Source organism: Cygnus atratus, chromosome 2, assembly GCF_013377495.2.
Source record: "Cygnus atratus isolate AKBS03 ecotype Queensland, Australia chromosome 2, CAtr_DNAZoo_HiC_assembly, whole genome shotgun sequence".
Classification (NCBI taxonomy): Eukaryota; Metazoa; Chordata; class Aves; order Anseriformes; family Anatidae; genus Cygnus; species Cygnus atratus.
In genome coordinates this window covers 55,179,169-55,197,105 of record NC_066363.1, presented here as the reverse complement: position 1 = coordinate 55,197,105, position 17,937 = coordinate 55,179,169, and the positions used below count along the sequence as shown (strand labels likewise).

At 40.1% G+C, this 17,937-nt stretch overlaps 1 protein-coding gene and 1 long non-coding RNA gene across 2 annotated transcripts in view; one reads left to right on the top strand and one right to left on the bottom strand.

Moving 5' to 3' along the window:
- ADCY1 (adenylate cyclase 1) overlaps window positions 1–17,937 on the top strand; it is a 165,080-nt gene that overhangs the window by 115,588 nt on the left and 31,555 nt on the right. Inside the window, exons 8-10 of the mRNA XM_035549896.1 lie at window positions 10,026–10,181; window positions 14,504–14,698; window positions 16,645–16,742. Coding sequence (XP_035405789.1) covers window positions 10,026–10,181; window positions 14,504–14,698; window positions 16,645–16,742 — 449 coding nt within the window. The remainder of the gene's footprint in view (window positions 1–10,025; window positions 10,182–14,503; window positions 14,699–16,644; window positions 16,743–17,937) is intronic.
- LOC118249705 (uncharacterized) lies at window positions 132–9,132 on the bottom strand. Its single transcript, XR_004779188.2, has 4 exons — window positions 8,938–9,132; window positions 3,247–3,307; window positions 1,842–1,992; window positions 132–231 (listed from the first exon to the last, which is right to left on the bottom strand). It is a non-coding gene; the product is annotated as an uncharacterized LOC118249705 (long non-coding RNA).

The following is a 17,937-nucleotide window of genomic DNA, read 5'->3' as shown; positions in this document are numbered from 1 at the left end:
TCACAGATATGGTGGTGACACCATAGAGATGTTTTGCCAGCAGTTTTTGGAGCGGCTATCCCTGCTAGATTGGAGACTCTGAGGTAGACAAAGCTTCAGATGGCAAATGTAGTCTTCCACTCCCAGCTTGCAGAAAGTGCCTAAGGCTTCATTCCGATGCCATGAGAGATGCTCCTCTGTCCTGCAAATGTGCTGTATTGGAGGAGCTGTGCCATCAAGCGGAAAGAGTTCCTGGAAGAAGTGAGCAGGTTGCACAACATCAGAGAAGATGAAAGGGGGATTGATGGGATCTTCTTTGTGATGCAACAACTTGAAGACTCTCAGACCCCAACTGCAGGAGAGAAGCTGGCAGTATCCATCCCCCACTGCTGAGGGGATGTAACCTCTATATGAAGGGAAGGATGGGAGCTAATTACCTGTGGTGCCAAGAGAAAGGCTCCTGCCCCACCTAAAGGCTTATACCTACAAAATAGGTTCACTGCCCTCAGTGTTGAAGAGAAGTCAGATATACCTACAAGCAAAGAACCTCGTTCCCCTAACCCATGCAAGATCACCAGGAAGAAATGGCAAGTCATTGTAATGGGTGACTCCCTATTGCAGGGGACAGAGACACCCATTTGACTTATCAGCTAGAGAGATTTGCTGCTTACCAGGAGTCCAGTTCCAGGATATTGTGGAGGTACTGCTGAATCTCAACCACCCCTCTGAATGCTACCCCCTCCTGTTATTCCATGTAAGCACAAATGATACTTCCAGGGGAAACCTCTGGCAGAGATCTGGGGAAAGTAGTCAAGGGCACAGGGTCCAGGTGGTTTTCTCTTCAATCCTGCCAGTGACAGGAAAGGTTGTGAGGAGGAGGAAACTGATAGTACAAGTCAATAATGGACTATAGAACTGGTGTTGCTGGCAGGGTTTGAGAGCATGGGACCCTGTTTGCAGATCAGCATCTGTTTGGGAGAGATGGGATCCAGCTCATGAACCGGGGCAAAGTTGTTGTTTTTTTTTTTTCCAATAGGATGGCTAACCTCATAAGGAGGTCTTTAAACTAAGAATGAGAAGGGAGGGAAAACGTAACCAGCAACCCTGTGATGGACAGGGTTGTCAAGAAAAGGGCATGGGGTGATATGACCATGAGGGATCACAAAATCAACAAAATGGGGCTTAAGCAGGATCACCTATAGCTTTGCATATAAGCAAGGAACTGACTACAAGGCACCAATATGGAGAAAAGCCCTAAACCCATGCTGGGATTCCAGCATTCCAGGGAGCCTCCCTGAAGTGCCTATATACTAATGCAAGTACCATAGTGAATAAACATGATGAGTAAGAGATGTGTGAAGTTGCAGGGCTATGATCTTGTTGGGATCACAGATATGTGGTGGATTGGGTCCCATGACTAGAGTGATGCAATGGAGGGATACAGGCTCTTTAAGAAAGACAGGATGGGAAAATGAGGAGGGGATGTAGTCACTTATGTGAGAGAGAAGCTGGAATGCATGGAGCTCTGCATGAGGATAGATGAGGAGCCAAGTGAGAGCTTATGTTAAGGTGAGGGTTAAGGGGAGGACAGGTAAAGGTGACATTATAATGGGTGTCTGCTGCAGGCTACCTGACCAGGAAAAACAAGAAGATGAGGCCCTCAACAGACATACAGGAGCAGCCTCATGTTCACAGGCCCTGATCCTCATGGGGAACTTTAACCACCCTGATATCTACTGGAGGAACAACACAGCAGGACAGAAACAATCCAAGAGGTTCCTGGAGTGTGTTGGCAATAACTTCCTCCTCCAAGTGATAGACGAGCAAACAAGGAGAGGTGATCTGCTGGACCTCATACTCACCAAAAATGAGGGCTTTGTTGGGAATGTGAAGGTCGCAAGCAGCCTTGGCTGCAGTGACTCTAAGATGGTGGTTCAGGATCCTGAGGGCAAGGGAGGAGGGTGTGAGCAAACCCTGGACTTCAGGAGAGCAGACTTTGGCCTCTTCAAAGATCTGTTTGGAAGAATCACATGGGTTAAGGACCTGCAGGGAAGAGGGGCCTAAGAAGGCTGGTTAAAATTCAAGACTCACTTCCTCAAGAGTAGTCCATCCCAATGAATGAGAAGTCAGGCAAAAATGCCAAGAGGCTCAAACACATAAAGGAAACACACAGAGGATGGAAGAAAGGATAGGTAACCTGGGAGGCATACAGAGATGTTGTCCAAGCATCCAGGGATGAAGTTAGGAAAGCTAAAGACTAAATGGAATTGAATCTGGCCAGGGATATCAAAGACAGCAAGAAGGGTTTCTCTAACTACATCAGCAACAAAAGGAAAATTAGGGAAAATGTTGGCCCACTGCTGAATGACATGGGAGACCTGGTTACACATGAAATGGAAAAGGCTGAGGTACTGAATGCCTTCTTTGCCTCAGCTTTTACCAGCAAAACTGTTCTTCGGGAATCCCAGGTCCCAGAAGCCAGGAGGAAAGACTGGAGCAAGGAAAATGTACCTTTAGTGGAAGAGGATCATGTCCTCATGCAATACATAAGCAAACTGTGCATACGTAAGGCCCTGATGGGATGCATGCAAGAGTGCTGAGGTAACTGTCTATGTCATTGTGAGGCCACTCCCAATAATCTTTGAATGATCTGGGCAACTGGGAGAGGTGACCAAGGACTGGAGGAAAGCAAATGTCACTCCTGAGTTCAAGAAGGGCAAGAAGGAGGACCCAGGGAACTACAGGCTGGTCAGCCTCACTTCCTTCTCTGTGAAGTTGATGAACAGATTATCCTGGAAACCATTTCCAGACACATGAAGGACAAGAAAATCATCAGTAGCAGTCAACATGGATTCACCATGGGAAAGTCATGCTTGACAAACTTGATAACCTTCTAAAATGAAATGACTGGCCTGGTAGGTGAGCGTAGAGCAGTGAATATTGTCTTTTGGACTTCAGTAAGGCCTTTGACTGTCTCCCACAAGATCCTCATAGACAAGCTGTTGCTGGATAGGCAGCGAGGTATGAAAACTGGGTGAATGACCAAACCCAGAGGGTTGTGAGCAGTGTTGCAAAGTCTAGTTGGAGGATAGTAACTAGCAGTGTAGCCCAGGGGTCAATAATTTTTCAGAACATTTTTGGGACAACTCTGGTTCTGTCTTCTCCCTAATTACTATGTAAGTGGTTGAAGCCTTCTCTTCTTCCAGCTAAACAAAATGAATTTTCTCAGGCTCTTCTCATATGTCATATATGTTTTAACACTCTTACCATGTTTGTGAACCTTTACTGAACTCGCTCATTCCAGTTTGTCTTTCTTGTACAGGAGAGCCTAGAAGCAGAAACAGTACTCCAGTTTATTTAGTGACTTGTACTGAAAAACTTTGATTTGAATCAGAGAAGCTGGAAAACTCAGCTGTATTTTTCAACATCCCAAGATTGTATGCTATTGAATTACCTGCTGATAAGCTTCAGAAAGGAAAAAAAAGTAGTTGATGGTATGAGATAAAATGTTTGTTCTACCTACTTCTTTGAAGATATGATCATGAAAATAAATGTGTTTGAGGAAAAGTCATGTTGGTGGCACAGGAACACTGCCTCAGCTGAGTTTTCAAGCTTCACATTGTTGTTGGAAATGCCTACTGTAAGAGGTTTGCATTGGGGAAGGTTTAAATTCTGCTTTTTTCACAGGACTTCAGATTCTTATACACCCATGCCTTACACGTTTCTTTGTCATGCCTTCTTGAATCTTTTTCTAGCAAGATGTTCTACCCCTCTTTTCATGGGGTAAAGATGTTCTTTTCATGGGGTAAAGATGTTCTTTACCCCTCTTGCATCTTTACTGAGGCATTTCCTTAATGAAGGCTTTCAGGCACCTCCTGTAGCTCTCTATACTGACTCTCAGTCTTCTCTTCTTCAAGATAAACAGGCCCAGCTCCCTTAGCCTCTCCTTGTATGAGAGATGCTCCAGTCCCTTAATCATCTTTGTAGCACTCCGCTGGCTCTTGTCCTGGGGAGCCCAGAACTGGACACAGTACTCCAGGTGTGGCCTCACCAGGGCTGAGTAGAGGTAGAAGACCACCTCCCTTGACCTGTTGGCAACACTCTTCCGAATGCAGCCCAGGATACCATTGGCCCTCTCAGCGTAGATTCATTAAGGTTGGAAGAGACCTCTAAGACCATCAAGTCTAACTGTTAACCTAGAACTGCCAAGTCTACCACTAGGCTATGTCTCTAAACACCACATCTACATGTTTTTTGAAGACCTCCGGGGATGGTGACTCAGCTAGTTCCCTGGGCAGCCTGTCCCAATGCTTCACAACTCTTTCAGTGAAGACATTTTTCCTAGTATACAACCTAAACTGCCCCTAGTGCAATTTGAGGTCATTCCACTTGTCTGATCACTTAGTGGTTGGGAGAAGAGAGTGATCCCCACATCACTATAGCCTCCTTTAGAGGCTAATTGTAGGCTCTATTGTAGGCTCTAATTGTAGGCTAATTTAGAGGTTAATTGTAGAGTATGACAAGGTCTCCCCTGAGCCTCCTTTTCTCAAGGCTAAATAACCCCAGTTCCCTCAGCTGCTCCTCATAAGACTTGTTCTCCAGACCCCTCACCAGCTTCGTTGCCCTTCTTTGGACATACTACAGCACCTCAGTTTTGGGGCCCAAAACTGAACACAGTATTTGAGGTGTGGCTTCACAAGAGCTGAGTACAGGGGGACAATCACTTCCCTAGTCCTGCTGGCCACACTATTTCTGATACAAGCCAGGAAGCTGTTGGCCTTCTTGGCCACCTGAGCACATTGCTGGCTCATATTCAACTGTCTTTCAACCAATATACCCAGGCCGTTTTCCGCCAGGTAGCTTCTCAGCCACTCTTCCCCAAGCCTGTAGCATTGTATGGGATTGTTGTGACCCAAGTGCAGGGCCCAGTACTTAGTCTTGTTGAACCTCATGCAGTTGGCCTCTGCCCATCAACACATCCTATCTAGATCCCTCTGTACAGCCTTTCTACCCTCAAGCAGATCAACACTCCCACACAACTTGTCATCTGAAACTTACTGAGGGTAAACTCAATCCCCTCGTTCAGATCATTGATAAAGATACTGAAGAGAATACTGCTTGTGACTGTCTGCAAATTGCATTTAAATCCATTCACCACAACTCTTTGGGCCCAGCCACTCAGTCAGTTCTTTACCCAGCAAAGTGTATGGCCTGTCCAAGCCATGAGCAGCCAGTTTCTCCAAGAGAATGCTGTGGGAAACAATGTCAAAAACTTTACTAAAATCTAGGTAGACAACATCCACTGCCTTTCCCTCATCCACTAAATGCATCGCCTTGTCATAGAAGGATATCAGGTTAGTCAGGTGGGACCCATATTTCATAAATCAACTAGGACTGATCACCTGGTTGTCTTGTATGTGTCACAGGATGGCACTCAAGATGATCTGCTCCGTAACCTTCCCTGGCACCGAGGTCAGATTGACAAGGCCTGTAGTTCCCTGGGTCCTCCTTCCATGAGCCTCACAACATCTTCATAGTCCCTTTGAATGGCCTGCCCCTTCTTCTAAAGATAAGAAGCAAGATAAAAAATAAGAAGCTCTCTCTCTCTTTTTTTAGCCACAGCTCTCTGTTAAGCCAGGCCAGTCTTCTTCCTCACTGCTTTGTCTTTCAGCACATGTGGACGGCCTGCTCCTGCAGCTTCAATATTTCCTTCTTGAAGAGTGTCCAGCCTTCCTGGACTCCTTTGCCCTTCAGGACTGCCTCCCAAGGTATTCAGCCAACAAGTCTCCTAAACAGGCCAAAGTCTGCCCTCTGGAAGTCTAGGGTGGCAATTCAACTACCCCCACCTCCCCTCTTACTTTTCCAAGAATCAAAAACTCTGTTATTTTGTGTTTGCTATGTCCAAGACTGTATCCTACCTTCACATCACCCACAAGTCCTTCTCTGTTTGCAACCAAAAGGTCCACATGGATACCTTCCCTAGTTGGCCCAGTCACCAGCTGTGTCAGGAAGTTATCTTCCACACACTCCAGGAACATCCTAGACTGTTTCCTCTCTGCAGTATTGTATTTCCAACAGACATCTGGTAAGTTCTAGTCCCTCATGAAAACAGGGGCCAATTGTTAGATTTCTCCCAGCTGCTTATAGAATATTTCATCTGCCTGTTCACCCTGGTTGGGCATTCTATAACAGAATTCCACCATGATATCAGCCTTGTTGGCCTTCCCCCTGATTCTTACCCATAAACACTCAACCCTATCATCAACATCATTAAGCTCAAAACAATCAAAACACTCCCTTACATATAGGGCTACCCCACTGCCTCTCCTTCCTAGCCTAGTCCTTCTGAAGAGTTTGTATCCATCCATTCCAGCACTCCAGTTGTGTGAGTCATCCCACCATGTTTCTGTGATGGCAACTCTATCATAGTTTTTTCCAGCCTCAAAATGGCTTCCAGCTCCTCCTGTTTGTTGCCCATGCTGCATGCATTAGTGTAGGTGCACTTCAGCTGGGCTAGTGATCCTCTCACCTTTTTAGAGGCTGAAGCCCTAATTCCTGTGTGACCATTCTCTGGCACTTCTGTAATTTCTAACCCATCAATATCCCTAGTGTCATTGCTGTCACATGGCTCTCCATCCCCTACCTCCACTGGGATGAGAGACCAAAGGAACCTTGTATGGTGGTCTTAGAAAGAAAAGAAAAAAAAGAAAGAAAGAAAAAAAAAAAAAGAAAAGGATGTGCAGAAGTAAAGACAGAGGGAAAAAAATAAAAAATAAAAATTATTCTCTACTTCCCATCCATCAATGAGCAATGTTTGGCCCAAGCAGGGCCTCAATACACAAAGCAGTTGTTCAGAAGGACAAACATCCACATTACAAGGGCCCTCCCGATCCTTCTTCCCCTTTCCCAGCTCTTATTGCTGACACACTCACCCAGTACACCTACTAGCATACTGTACCAATAACATTGATGTGCCACTCCCAGGCTTATCTCTAACTTGGTGAACTTGGTTTTATCCCTTTCCCCTTTCAAATCTAGTTTAAATCGCTTTCAGTGAGTCTTGCTAACTCCTGTGCAAAAATCCTTTTTTCCCTTTGAGAGAGATGTAACGCATCTGTTGCTAGCATGCCTAGTGTAATGCAAAATGACCCATGGTCAAAAAAAAAAAAAAAAAAAAAAGTCCTGCCAGTGACACCAGGCTCGGAGACAGGTATTGATCTGCTGTTTCTTCCTGTTTCTCCCCTAACCATTCCCTGCAACCAAAGGGATAGAGGAAAACACTACTTGTACTCCTGATATCTTAACCATTTGTCCTAAGGCCCTGAAGTGTCACTTGATTGCCTTTGGACTTCTTGTTGGAGCTTCATGGCTGCCTACATGAAAAATCAATAATGGATAACAATCTGAGGGTTGCACCAGGGTACAAAGCTTTCTCTTCACATCTTTAACCTGGGCCCCAGGGAGGCAGCAGACTTCCTAAGAAGTGGGTCTGGTCTGTATGCTGTGCCTTCTGTTGCCTTCAGAAGGGAGATTCCAAACAAAATGACTCATCTTTCTCTTGGTGGAAGCAGTTCTGATGCAGGGCATAGGCCAACTTAACCTCAGTGACACCTTAAAGCTAGATGAACTGTCATCCTCATTACTATTTGGTTACACTTGCAGAGCCTCATACCTATTACACAAGGACACCTGGGAAGTGGGGGGTAATCACTGAGGAGACGTGCCTGCTATGCCAGCCAGGAACTTGTTGCCATTGCCCTTTATCCTTTAAGTCACTGTGTTCAGCCAGACGGAGAGAGGATAAGGAATCCTCAATATTCCACCAGAGCTCTGTCTGGGAAGCTGCATTAGTTGTGGTGGGTGCAGAGCTTAGAGAGGCAGTGGCCTTCTTCTGGGTGGATACCATCACTCCCTGGGTGAGCTGGCAAAACTTCAGCACCCTCCCATGCAAACTGATGAGTCCTGTTTGCCTGCCCTATTCGCTGCACTCCTGGTTACTCTCTCTCCCTAGGGGCTGCCTTTGTATGTGACGGGTGGCTGCTGCTGCTCGTGGCCCTGCCCAAGCCTCTCCAGTCACTCTCACAAGGGCTGCCAGCTCCTGGCAGCTCTCTCTGCTCCCTGGAGTTTATTCAGTGCAAGAATTTCCCTTGAATGCTGCAGTCCTCTGCTCTGCTGCAGAATATGGCTGCACCAGAGCTGGTCATATCAGCTACATTATTATTGCTACATTAGGAAAATTTGTAAATAGAGTACCTGTCCAAAAAGTATGTTTTAGCTGTTGAGAATGTTAGCTCAACAGCTGATCACATCTGCCATACTCAAGTGTAACAACTATTTACTTGGTGTCCTGAGGAATACCTAAATTATATTTACTATATGAACAACCTTGTAGATCATCTTCTGTGTGATCACTGCAACACAGCACAGAGTCTTCTGGCAGGATGTCCTGAAAAGAGTTCATACTAGGAACCTCTTAACAGAGACTTATGTTAAACTATATTTGATCAAGTGACACACTAGTTTTCTTCTAGATTCCAGTTGATGACTGTGCACTACAGTGCTGGTAATATTAGCTGGCTTTAATCAGATTTTCAGTGTACAATAAAGTATATAGGCACACATAAGAACCTTTCCACATTTGAAACAGGCCATATATATCTACATATCCATATATATATATAAACATGTATAACATATCCATCTGCTAATAAAAATGTGCAAGTATTTACACACAATTCATTTTTGTGTTTCATGAACAGTGTAACTTACTAAACAGGGTATTGGTAGGCCAATAGGATATACTCTTGATTCTCTAGAAAGTGCAAGTGCTTAACTGTGTGTTAAACAGCATAGCAAACTAATATCTGAGATGCCATTCAAAATATAAGCATAGCGTCATTTACTTCCATCTCTCTAAACTTAGATATCCTTGAAAACATGCATTAAACACATACTTACAGTTTATATATCCTTCTTCATTCCTTGACAATTAAGTAATGATGTAAACTGTTCAGTAAATCATAACATTGTGAGGACCGGACAGCAAACCTGCAGTGTCATTTGTGAGGTTTAGAGCATTTAAATAAGACTTTTGTAGTATGATTTGCTCTGTCTTCTGTATTTAGGAGCGCTAGAGACCAAATCCTCTGCTACTTCTTTATTTTGCTGTTCCAGAATAGGTTAATCTTACAAGCTTAAATTCCCATTCTGTCGTGGCATGGGGTCTTTCCACATTTCCCATGAAGCTGCTTTACATATTCTACATGCCAGAAGCATGAATAACATTGGTATAAATGCTAAGGGCAGAATAAAGGATCACTCTTTTTCTATGTGTGAAAGCATCTGAATGCATACTAGAGGTTTACTAAAGTCAGCAAGAGTTAAATACATGCTGAAAAGTTAAGTTAAGCAAGAAAATATTTGTCTTTGCTGAACTGTGAGCTCTGTTGTAAACGGAAAAAATTATACCCAACCCTTTGAGAATAATTCTCTGTGGTATAATGCTTCATACTTTGAAGAAATGAGATTTAAGGTATAATTTCAGTGTGTCACAATCTCTTTCTGGGGCATGTATGTATCTTTTAAGCGCAAGAAATCCTTTTCTGATTTTAATGTGTTTACCAGTGTCTGAATTAACAAAATGAGGAAACAAGAATGAGACAATTATATTTTTAACATAATTTACTAAAAATCTTAATTTCCTCCAAATATTTCTTCTATTTCCAGATTTTTTTAAGTTTAAAGAAACAAAAATATAGCCTCTTTTATGAATTTGTCATTAATATTTTTAATAGTCTACATTTCTATGTAGAAAACTATTCCCAAAATAACTGTGTTCAAATATTCTGTATAATAGATTTTAATTTTGTACCAGATTAAGAAAAAAAAAAAGTAATAGTCTTCATTTGTAAATATATAATGTTTATCAAAATGCATTGCTTCTTGATCAGATTACTGCTTTGTTCTAACCACTAGATGATATAGATATCTGCAGGTATGTATGGGAATGTTAATGACAGTTATAAATATTATTTTTTGATCAACAGATATTTCCTGGACTGATTCTGTCAGACATTAAGCCTGCTAAAAGAATGAAGTTCAAGACAGTCTGCTACCTGCTTGTTCAGCTCATGCACTGTCGTAAGATGTTCAAAGCAGAGATCCCTTTCTCCAATGTCATGACATGTGAGGATGATGATAAGGTAATTCATGTGGGCTCTTTAAGTATCGGTTTCAGGGTCACATCAAGCAGACCTGCTCTGAATATTTGTGGGATGGCCTGGCCAGCTGCTTCATGTGTTCCTGCTGCGGCTAGAGCTATCTAATGCCCACGGCAATGGGAAATACACACAGCCATCTCACACTAAAGACAAAGCTTAATTATACCAGGTCTTACATTTGGAGCTCCTCTTGAATAAACCAGCACAGGTGTCTTACATGGCTTTTATTAAGGGCTTCTTTCAAAGGAATTAGAGATTCTGAGGATATTTATGCAATTACCAAGAGCAGCTCTTTTGCATCATGAGTCCACCACAGTCCGAAGGTGATAGCAGCAAATACAAAATAAGAACATGATTTTATATCTCTAGGTGGTTCTCTAAAAAGCAAAAGACAACTGCTTAGTAAACAAAAACCTTTTAAGTCCCTAATACAAATATCTAAGTCACTAATTATCAAATACAGTTTTCTTGCTTTTGAATAGCTTTTAATACCATAACTCATGATTGCTTTATATGCTAGTAGACCCTGGTTTACTTCCTTTTCTATGTATGGCTCTACCCAGAAATTTATGGAGAAAAAACATTTGAAGACTTGCTCTTTCTATTTTCTTTGCCGGCAGGTGGCAATATTGTATATGCTGCTCTACCAGTGCTCCAAAGCAAGAAATGGGTGCATTGGAATCAGTAATTCATTTTGTATTTGACTGCTCCACTTCTTGTTTAAAATTTTTTATTATTATTATTTGAATTATGTGCAGTTACTGAAGATTCAATCTAAATCTTACTTAAAGAAAGAATTATAACTTTTCTAGTTTGTATTTTACATGTGCGTGTGTTTCTTCTGGGGGAAAAAGAGAAAAAATTCTGTTAGTTCCTTTAAAACACAATTTCAGTGAAGAATTTCAGAAACTCCAGATTCACTTTTGAAACAGGCCAACACAGGGGCTTCAGTATGGCTTTTCAGTTGTAAATTAGTACTTTTCTTTGAGTATTTTAAAAAAGGCAACACACATAGTCTTTTAAACATATGCAGTTCTTTACAATGATTCTAATGTGTATATATGTATAAATACTGTAGTATACACAGAAAATCCAGATATGGTTTTGCCAGGGTTCTGATGTGTTGATCTTGTTGTTGTATTTTTTGTTTTGTTTTGCTTTGTTTGTTTGTTTGTTTGTTTCATGTGAGAACATATACAGTGAAGTTCTGAAATGCTTTCTTTATCTGAACCGGTTATTCCATATTCCAAGCTTTTGTACCTGATACAGCACTTTTAACATGGAGTATGATACATGTTTTTAATATAAATGCACTGTGTTGCAATCCAGGATTTCTTCAGAGATATCAATCCTCTAATCAGTTAAAGCAAGGTATGTCTATAAAGGCTTTGAAGTCAACACACTACTGCAGTATATATTTATTTAATTATTTCTGAGCAATATAAATAGAATCATAGAATCATAAAATATTCTGAGTTGGAAGGGACCCACAAGGTCCAACTCCTGGCTCCACCCAAAAATCAGACTATGTGTAGTGCTGTGACCATGTCCTTGGGAAGACTGTTTGAGTGCCCAACCACCCTCTCAGCGAAGAACATTTTCCTGATATCCAACCTGAATTGTGAGAGAAGTGGAGCTCCACTTGCATAAGAGGGCACAGCTGTGGTTACACAACCCCATGCCATGCACAAGGCATTCCCACCTACTCCCAGCCTACCCCAGAGGCCTCCTCCACCATCTAAATAGGAGAAGACCAGGCAGTGTGCTCAGGCACTGTTGTCCGGACTGTTCACACTGCTGAAGTGCTAGCTTGCACCTTGCTCTGTTTTGAACTACCCTGTGTAGATGTCTCCAAGACAGACTCATGGCCTGGTCCGTGGCTCTCTTATTTAGGATTTATAGATAAAAGTATTGTCATTAACAGCCTGGGCAAACATAGATACACACATACACACCAGCCCAGGAGACAGGATGATTCTTGATCATGGATAATACATCATATAACTTTACTGTATGAAATAATAACAGAGGAAAAAATAAGAGACCTAGTGGAAGTGATTATCTGTGAGCAACACCTAATTTGACTTAGCACAGTAACTTTGACCCTATTTTAGAGCAATAGTTGACAGTGTTTATTTCATTGTCTACTCCCATTCCAGATTTTAAAGCAAAGAAGCATTTTTAAAATTATTTTTATTTTTTTAAACAAAGTTGTTTCGCTCATCCCTATGTGCTCATCCCTGTGGTTTAAATTCAGATTATTAAAAATTCCAGAAGATATATTTTTTGCCTCACCTTAAGCAATACATATGTTAACTTTTTACCTTCATGAACAGCAAAACTGTTAATTCCTGGCAATATTCCCTGACAGCACATAGTGTCCATATAAACTTGTGGGAGAGCTGGTAGATTTTGGCCTGTTTGAAAGGTCTTCTGCAACAGAACAAATTTATGGTTAGAAATATTTAGAATAGTTGTATGACTCTCAAATTAAGATTTCTATTATGGTTAACTAAAAGCAGAGGACTGGATTTGAATGCTCCAATCCACATATATCCATAAGGTTATTTTTCATGATGAAATACCTAGTTCTTACACCACATTCAACTTCACAAGTAATAGGATCTGATAGTTTGAAGAAAAATGTTTCAATTTGTTATTATATCAAATAGTTTTCAATTTTCATAATTGTTTAATAAACTGCTCTCTACATACGAAGACAACAAAACAGGACTACAGCTGTAGTCCACTGTTTGTTCAATGATGAGGATCTTACAAGAACTACTTTTTGTGGAGTAAGACAGGAAAATGCCATTCCTACAGAATTACTTAAATAATGAGCACCACCTCTTTTTTAGAAGGATTTATTTTTGTAATATATCCTTTAAAGAGTGGGCTATTTAGTATTGACTGCTCTGAAGAGAGAAATTTATAACAGCTTGCTGACAGACTCTATAAACTGAGCCAATGAAGTCCTTTTCCCTGAGCAGACTCATCATTTCCTAATGTGTTGAATAGTCTTCCTGAACTCTGCAGATGTTAGATAATACATATATATATATAATATTATATATTTATATATATATAATGTAATATAATATAATGTGTTATATTATATTACATTATATATATTATATATATATTAATTGCGTTTAAAAAGTTCAACTTTACTGAGCTGGGCTGTCAAAACCCATTTGGGAAGTGAGGCTTGACCCCTTTTAAGCTGAAAAGAATGTTCAATATCTTATTCTTCTTGTTCAACATGCTAATTGTTATATGACTGGGCTGTGTTTTTTTTGTTTGTTTTGTTTGTTTGTTTGTTTTGAAAGATTGGCCTACATCTTTATCACTCCATGTTAAAAAATGATGAAGTTACAAGTCTGTTTTGTGAAAACCCTGATCCTTTCAGTGTGTGCTGACACATGGACAGTCATACTAGTGCAGATCTAACCATAGTGGCTTGAATTACAATGCCCTCAGCTGAAGGTTACCACCATTGTAGCTGAGATGCTGCTCACCATTTCTGTGAGTGTTCTAAACTCTCCCTGTGAGACACGTTGTCTAAAATTCCTTTCAGATATGCTCTGCAATAAAGCTTTTGCACTGACAAGGACTTTGAGGGATCATCTTTCCTGTTGTGCTATGTCAGCCTTGAAGGTATTAACCCTAGTGAGGAGCAGTTTAGCTCTGATAATTTATTAGACTGCTCCATCCAGATGTGCAAGTGGCCTAAAAGTGCATACTAAAGAGATCTTAACAAGAGAGCACTTGGGTGAGTTAGAAATAGGAAAATCTGAGATTTCTGATCCTCTGAAGTCACATATGGTCATCATGCAAGAAGTAATGGAAAATTTTATTTCCAAATATATATTGACACCTGGATGGTCTGGGCCAGTAGGACTTTGCTTGTGTCATGAAGAGCATGGCTGACATGTCTTCAAGATGTGCAGGGCTCTGTGTCTTTCATTAAGATAAAACTTCTAATGATTTTGCTAGGTAAAGTGACTTTGGGATCAAACTGTTTATTTCTTCAGTGGAAACGAAGTCTCAGGGGAGTATGTAAAGAACATTTCTCTGATGAGGATTGAAATCCTGGAACACAGTGGGAATTTTGTCATCAATTCTAAAGAGCTCAGGATTTCACCTAAGGAGTTTTTAAAAGATGGTAATCATACTGAGAAAGATCTTTTGTAGTTGCTTTTCTTAATGAATTCCTCATACTGACTGTGAACTTGGGATAATATGAACACAATAAATGTCAATGTTAATAAAAGTCTGCACTTTTTTCTTAATTTCTGCTACAGAGGAGAGCTTTAAGGACAGCCTCTGAAAAACTCAGGAATCGTTCCTCTTTTTCTACCAATGTTGTATACAACACTCCTGGAACTCGAGTAAACAGATACATCAGCCGTTTGATAGAGGCCCGGCAAACTGAGTCTGAGATGGCTGACTTGAACTTCATTACCCTGAAATATAAACAAATTGAGCGTGAAAATAAAGTAAGGGTTTTTTAAATTATTTTTATTGATTTCACTGACTGTGAGCCAACTAGCGTTGTTTTGTTGTTTTGGTGGTGTTTTTTTTTAGACAATATTTAAATTCTACTCACTATCTTTAAATAATCTGATGGATTATCTTTTAGCTAAGAAGGCCAAATTATCTTCACCTGCTATGGAAGCACTTGGAGGGGATAAAAAGAAAGATCAGTATCTTTGCACTCATCAAGCTCCTCATGCTGTCTTATGGTGATGTGGCTGCTTACTGATTCAATAGCTATGGGAAGGCATTAATGGAAGGCAGGATGCTTCCCTCTGCATATGTAGCCTGATGTGGATTGATCCAATCCATCCTATAAAACAAAGAAAAGCTTAAATCTCTGGGCAAGGTTATGACCTCGTACCAGTATAACTGTACTGAAGGTGGTGGACTTCCTCCAGAAGCACATAAATACATATATAGGAAGAGTTATCAAAGTAGAACTGTTTGTTCCTACCTTGTATTTTTTTATTATTATTATTATTGTTTTGTTTCAAAAAATAGAAACATTTGGTTTATTTGTTTAAAAAAAAAGCAAAAGTAATACAGTTTTGGATTAGTTTGGTGTTAACATTTAATTCATTTTTCCACTGCAAGTCACATCATAGTCTAAGATACCTTGTGAGTACTATTTCAAGACAGAAGTCTGTGTGCCCCATTGGACCCATTTTTTATTTTTTTTTAATGTCGTGAGCTTTATCTTTGATTTCAGGTTCCCATAGTGCTTTGTTATTTGATTTTGTTTGTTTTTGAAGTAAGAATTTTATTTTGCATAAGGCAGGTGAAGTTTACTGAAGGAAGGGAATGTTTCAATTCAACTGTATGGTATCTTTTGGGAATATTTAGAACTTTAAAATTATCTTGCATATGTTTAGCTTTGCTCTTGTTTGTTTGTTTGTTTGTTTGTTCCTTTAAATTGCAACACAAGGTTTAAAAAATGCAAAATTTCCTGGAAGTGACTTTTTGTTTGTTTGTCTGTTGTTTTTTTTTAATGTAATTAATGTGTTTTTCCAGGCTGCTCTGTATTTCACACTTGTATATGTTTCAAATTAGACATGAGAATAACCAGTATGACAGTAATATGTATATTTTATAATCTTGAACTAAATGCTGTAAACTCTGTTCTCTGAGAAAATACTGTAGCTTGCAAGATGCAGTATATTATTCCTATACTAGCATTACAGGGTTAGAGTATGTGGAATCTTGGCTTTGATTTCCTTTGATTTTAACTGGCATGTGTGTATCTCTACTGAACTGCTTGCTTTCTGAGGTTAGAATCACATCCCAGTCAGGAGTGTTTTGGTGTAAATTTAGTATTACTCTGTCTAACTGACAGAAGTGAATTCTAGCTTTTTATGGTATATAAGGTTGAAATTTTGATCTTTCTGACAAAACTTTTCTGTTGTAAGGAACTGTAGCTAGAATCGGGGACTGTAGCTAGAATCGGGGACAATAATTGCTGAAAACTGAACCTAGTCTCCCAGTAGCACCTGCCTCCAGCCTACCCATCAGTGTCCTATCCTGAGTGTTTGAGGTGACAATGTTCCTTGAAGGCAGCACCAAGGGGTGGAGGAAGGAGTTCCTCCTCCTGCTTCAAAATGACTGGCTCATTTTTGTACCAGAAGATAAACTTATGCCTGGGTCTAATGCAGGTTTGACTAATTCCAGGGTGAAAACTAAACAGCTAGGCCAACAAGCAACTGAAAGAAGGCTATCAAGCAAGATCTTGCATAGACCTGCCTCATCCATTTTTTGTGAGAATTAAACAATGATTATTTGTATGTTTGCAAAGTGGGAAGAGACTTGTTCTATTTTAGGTTATAGCTCTTTCTTGCTGAGAATGGTTAAGTGTGGGTGGCAGAGTTTGTATAAAATGCTCACTGTCTTCGTTTCCTCCTTTTTCTAACAGTACCACCAGCTTCAGGATGAATACTTCACCAGTGCTGTAGTCCTCTCACTAATTCTAGCTGCCTTATTTGGCCTTGTCTACCTTTTAATAATACCACAGTAAGTTTCTGTCTTTTGCTATTATAATTCAAAGTTGAACATCTTCAAGCATCCTGCACAAAATCAAAACATTCATGTCTCCGGAAATGAAAATAAGCACCGAGGCCAGTAGCTTCTGAAACAGGAGATTGTCTGTTGGTCTTTCCTCAGACTAACTGTTATCTATTTATCCAAATGATCCATGACAGATTCATTGAATGGCTTGGGGTGGCAGGGACCTTGAAGTTCATCTAGTTCCAACCCCCCTGCCATGGGCAAGGACACCTACTGCTAGACCAGATTGCCCAGAGTTGGCCTTAAACTCTTCCTCGTATGGGGCATCCAAAATTTCAAAGTCATTGCTATCTTATTTAAAACAATTTCTTCCCTGGTCTCTCTGCATTTTGATGTTTTATTTTATTTTGTTTTGTTTTCTTTGTTTGTGGAAAGATTTATTTGGAAGTTGAAAACACCAAAATCTGCTAAAGATTTTTAATTTAAAGCATTTCTACACTGCAGACACAGATGTTACAGCAGCTTTTCTAAATTTGTGTTGGCTTTGAACTAGCTAGTTCAAATTTTTTATGGAAACATTCTTACCTGAGTTGCAGTCTCGGCTGCACTAAGACAGATATAACCAAATATTGGGGGGGAGTTGGTAATTATTGTTAAGTGATATAATGTAATGACTAATTCAAGTTTTTCCAGTTCTACGTAAATGCTTATTAAAGAAAAAAATGATTAGATTTCATTTTCAAATCTACAAGTTATAAGTAGATGTAATTGTTTTCAAGTTATAAAAAATATTCATTTTTTTTTTTTTTTCAGATGAGAATATCTAAACATTGAAAATAAGCTACACTCACTTTTACTAATTATTAGGATTTCAGTGGAAATAGAACTGGCCATAGAGTAATACTTTTGAAAGTCCATTTTTAAATCCAATCTTTCCTTTTCACAAATCTCTAGTCAGAACAATACTTACTCTTATACGGTTCTGTTATTTCTAATTGAAAGTGTGAGAGTAATCTTTTTTACTTTGATAATAACCATCACCATATAATTTTTAATGTGATACCTGTCATCTGAAGAATCCAAAATCACTTACAAAAATCATGTAGTTTTCAGACTAACAGCCTCTGTTGACTGACTGGAGCACAGCTGAAAACACTTTCACCTACTTCTGAAGTAAGGCCCAGCTGCATTACATAGCAAT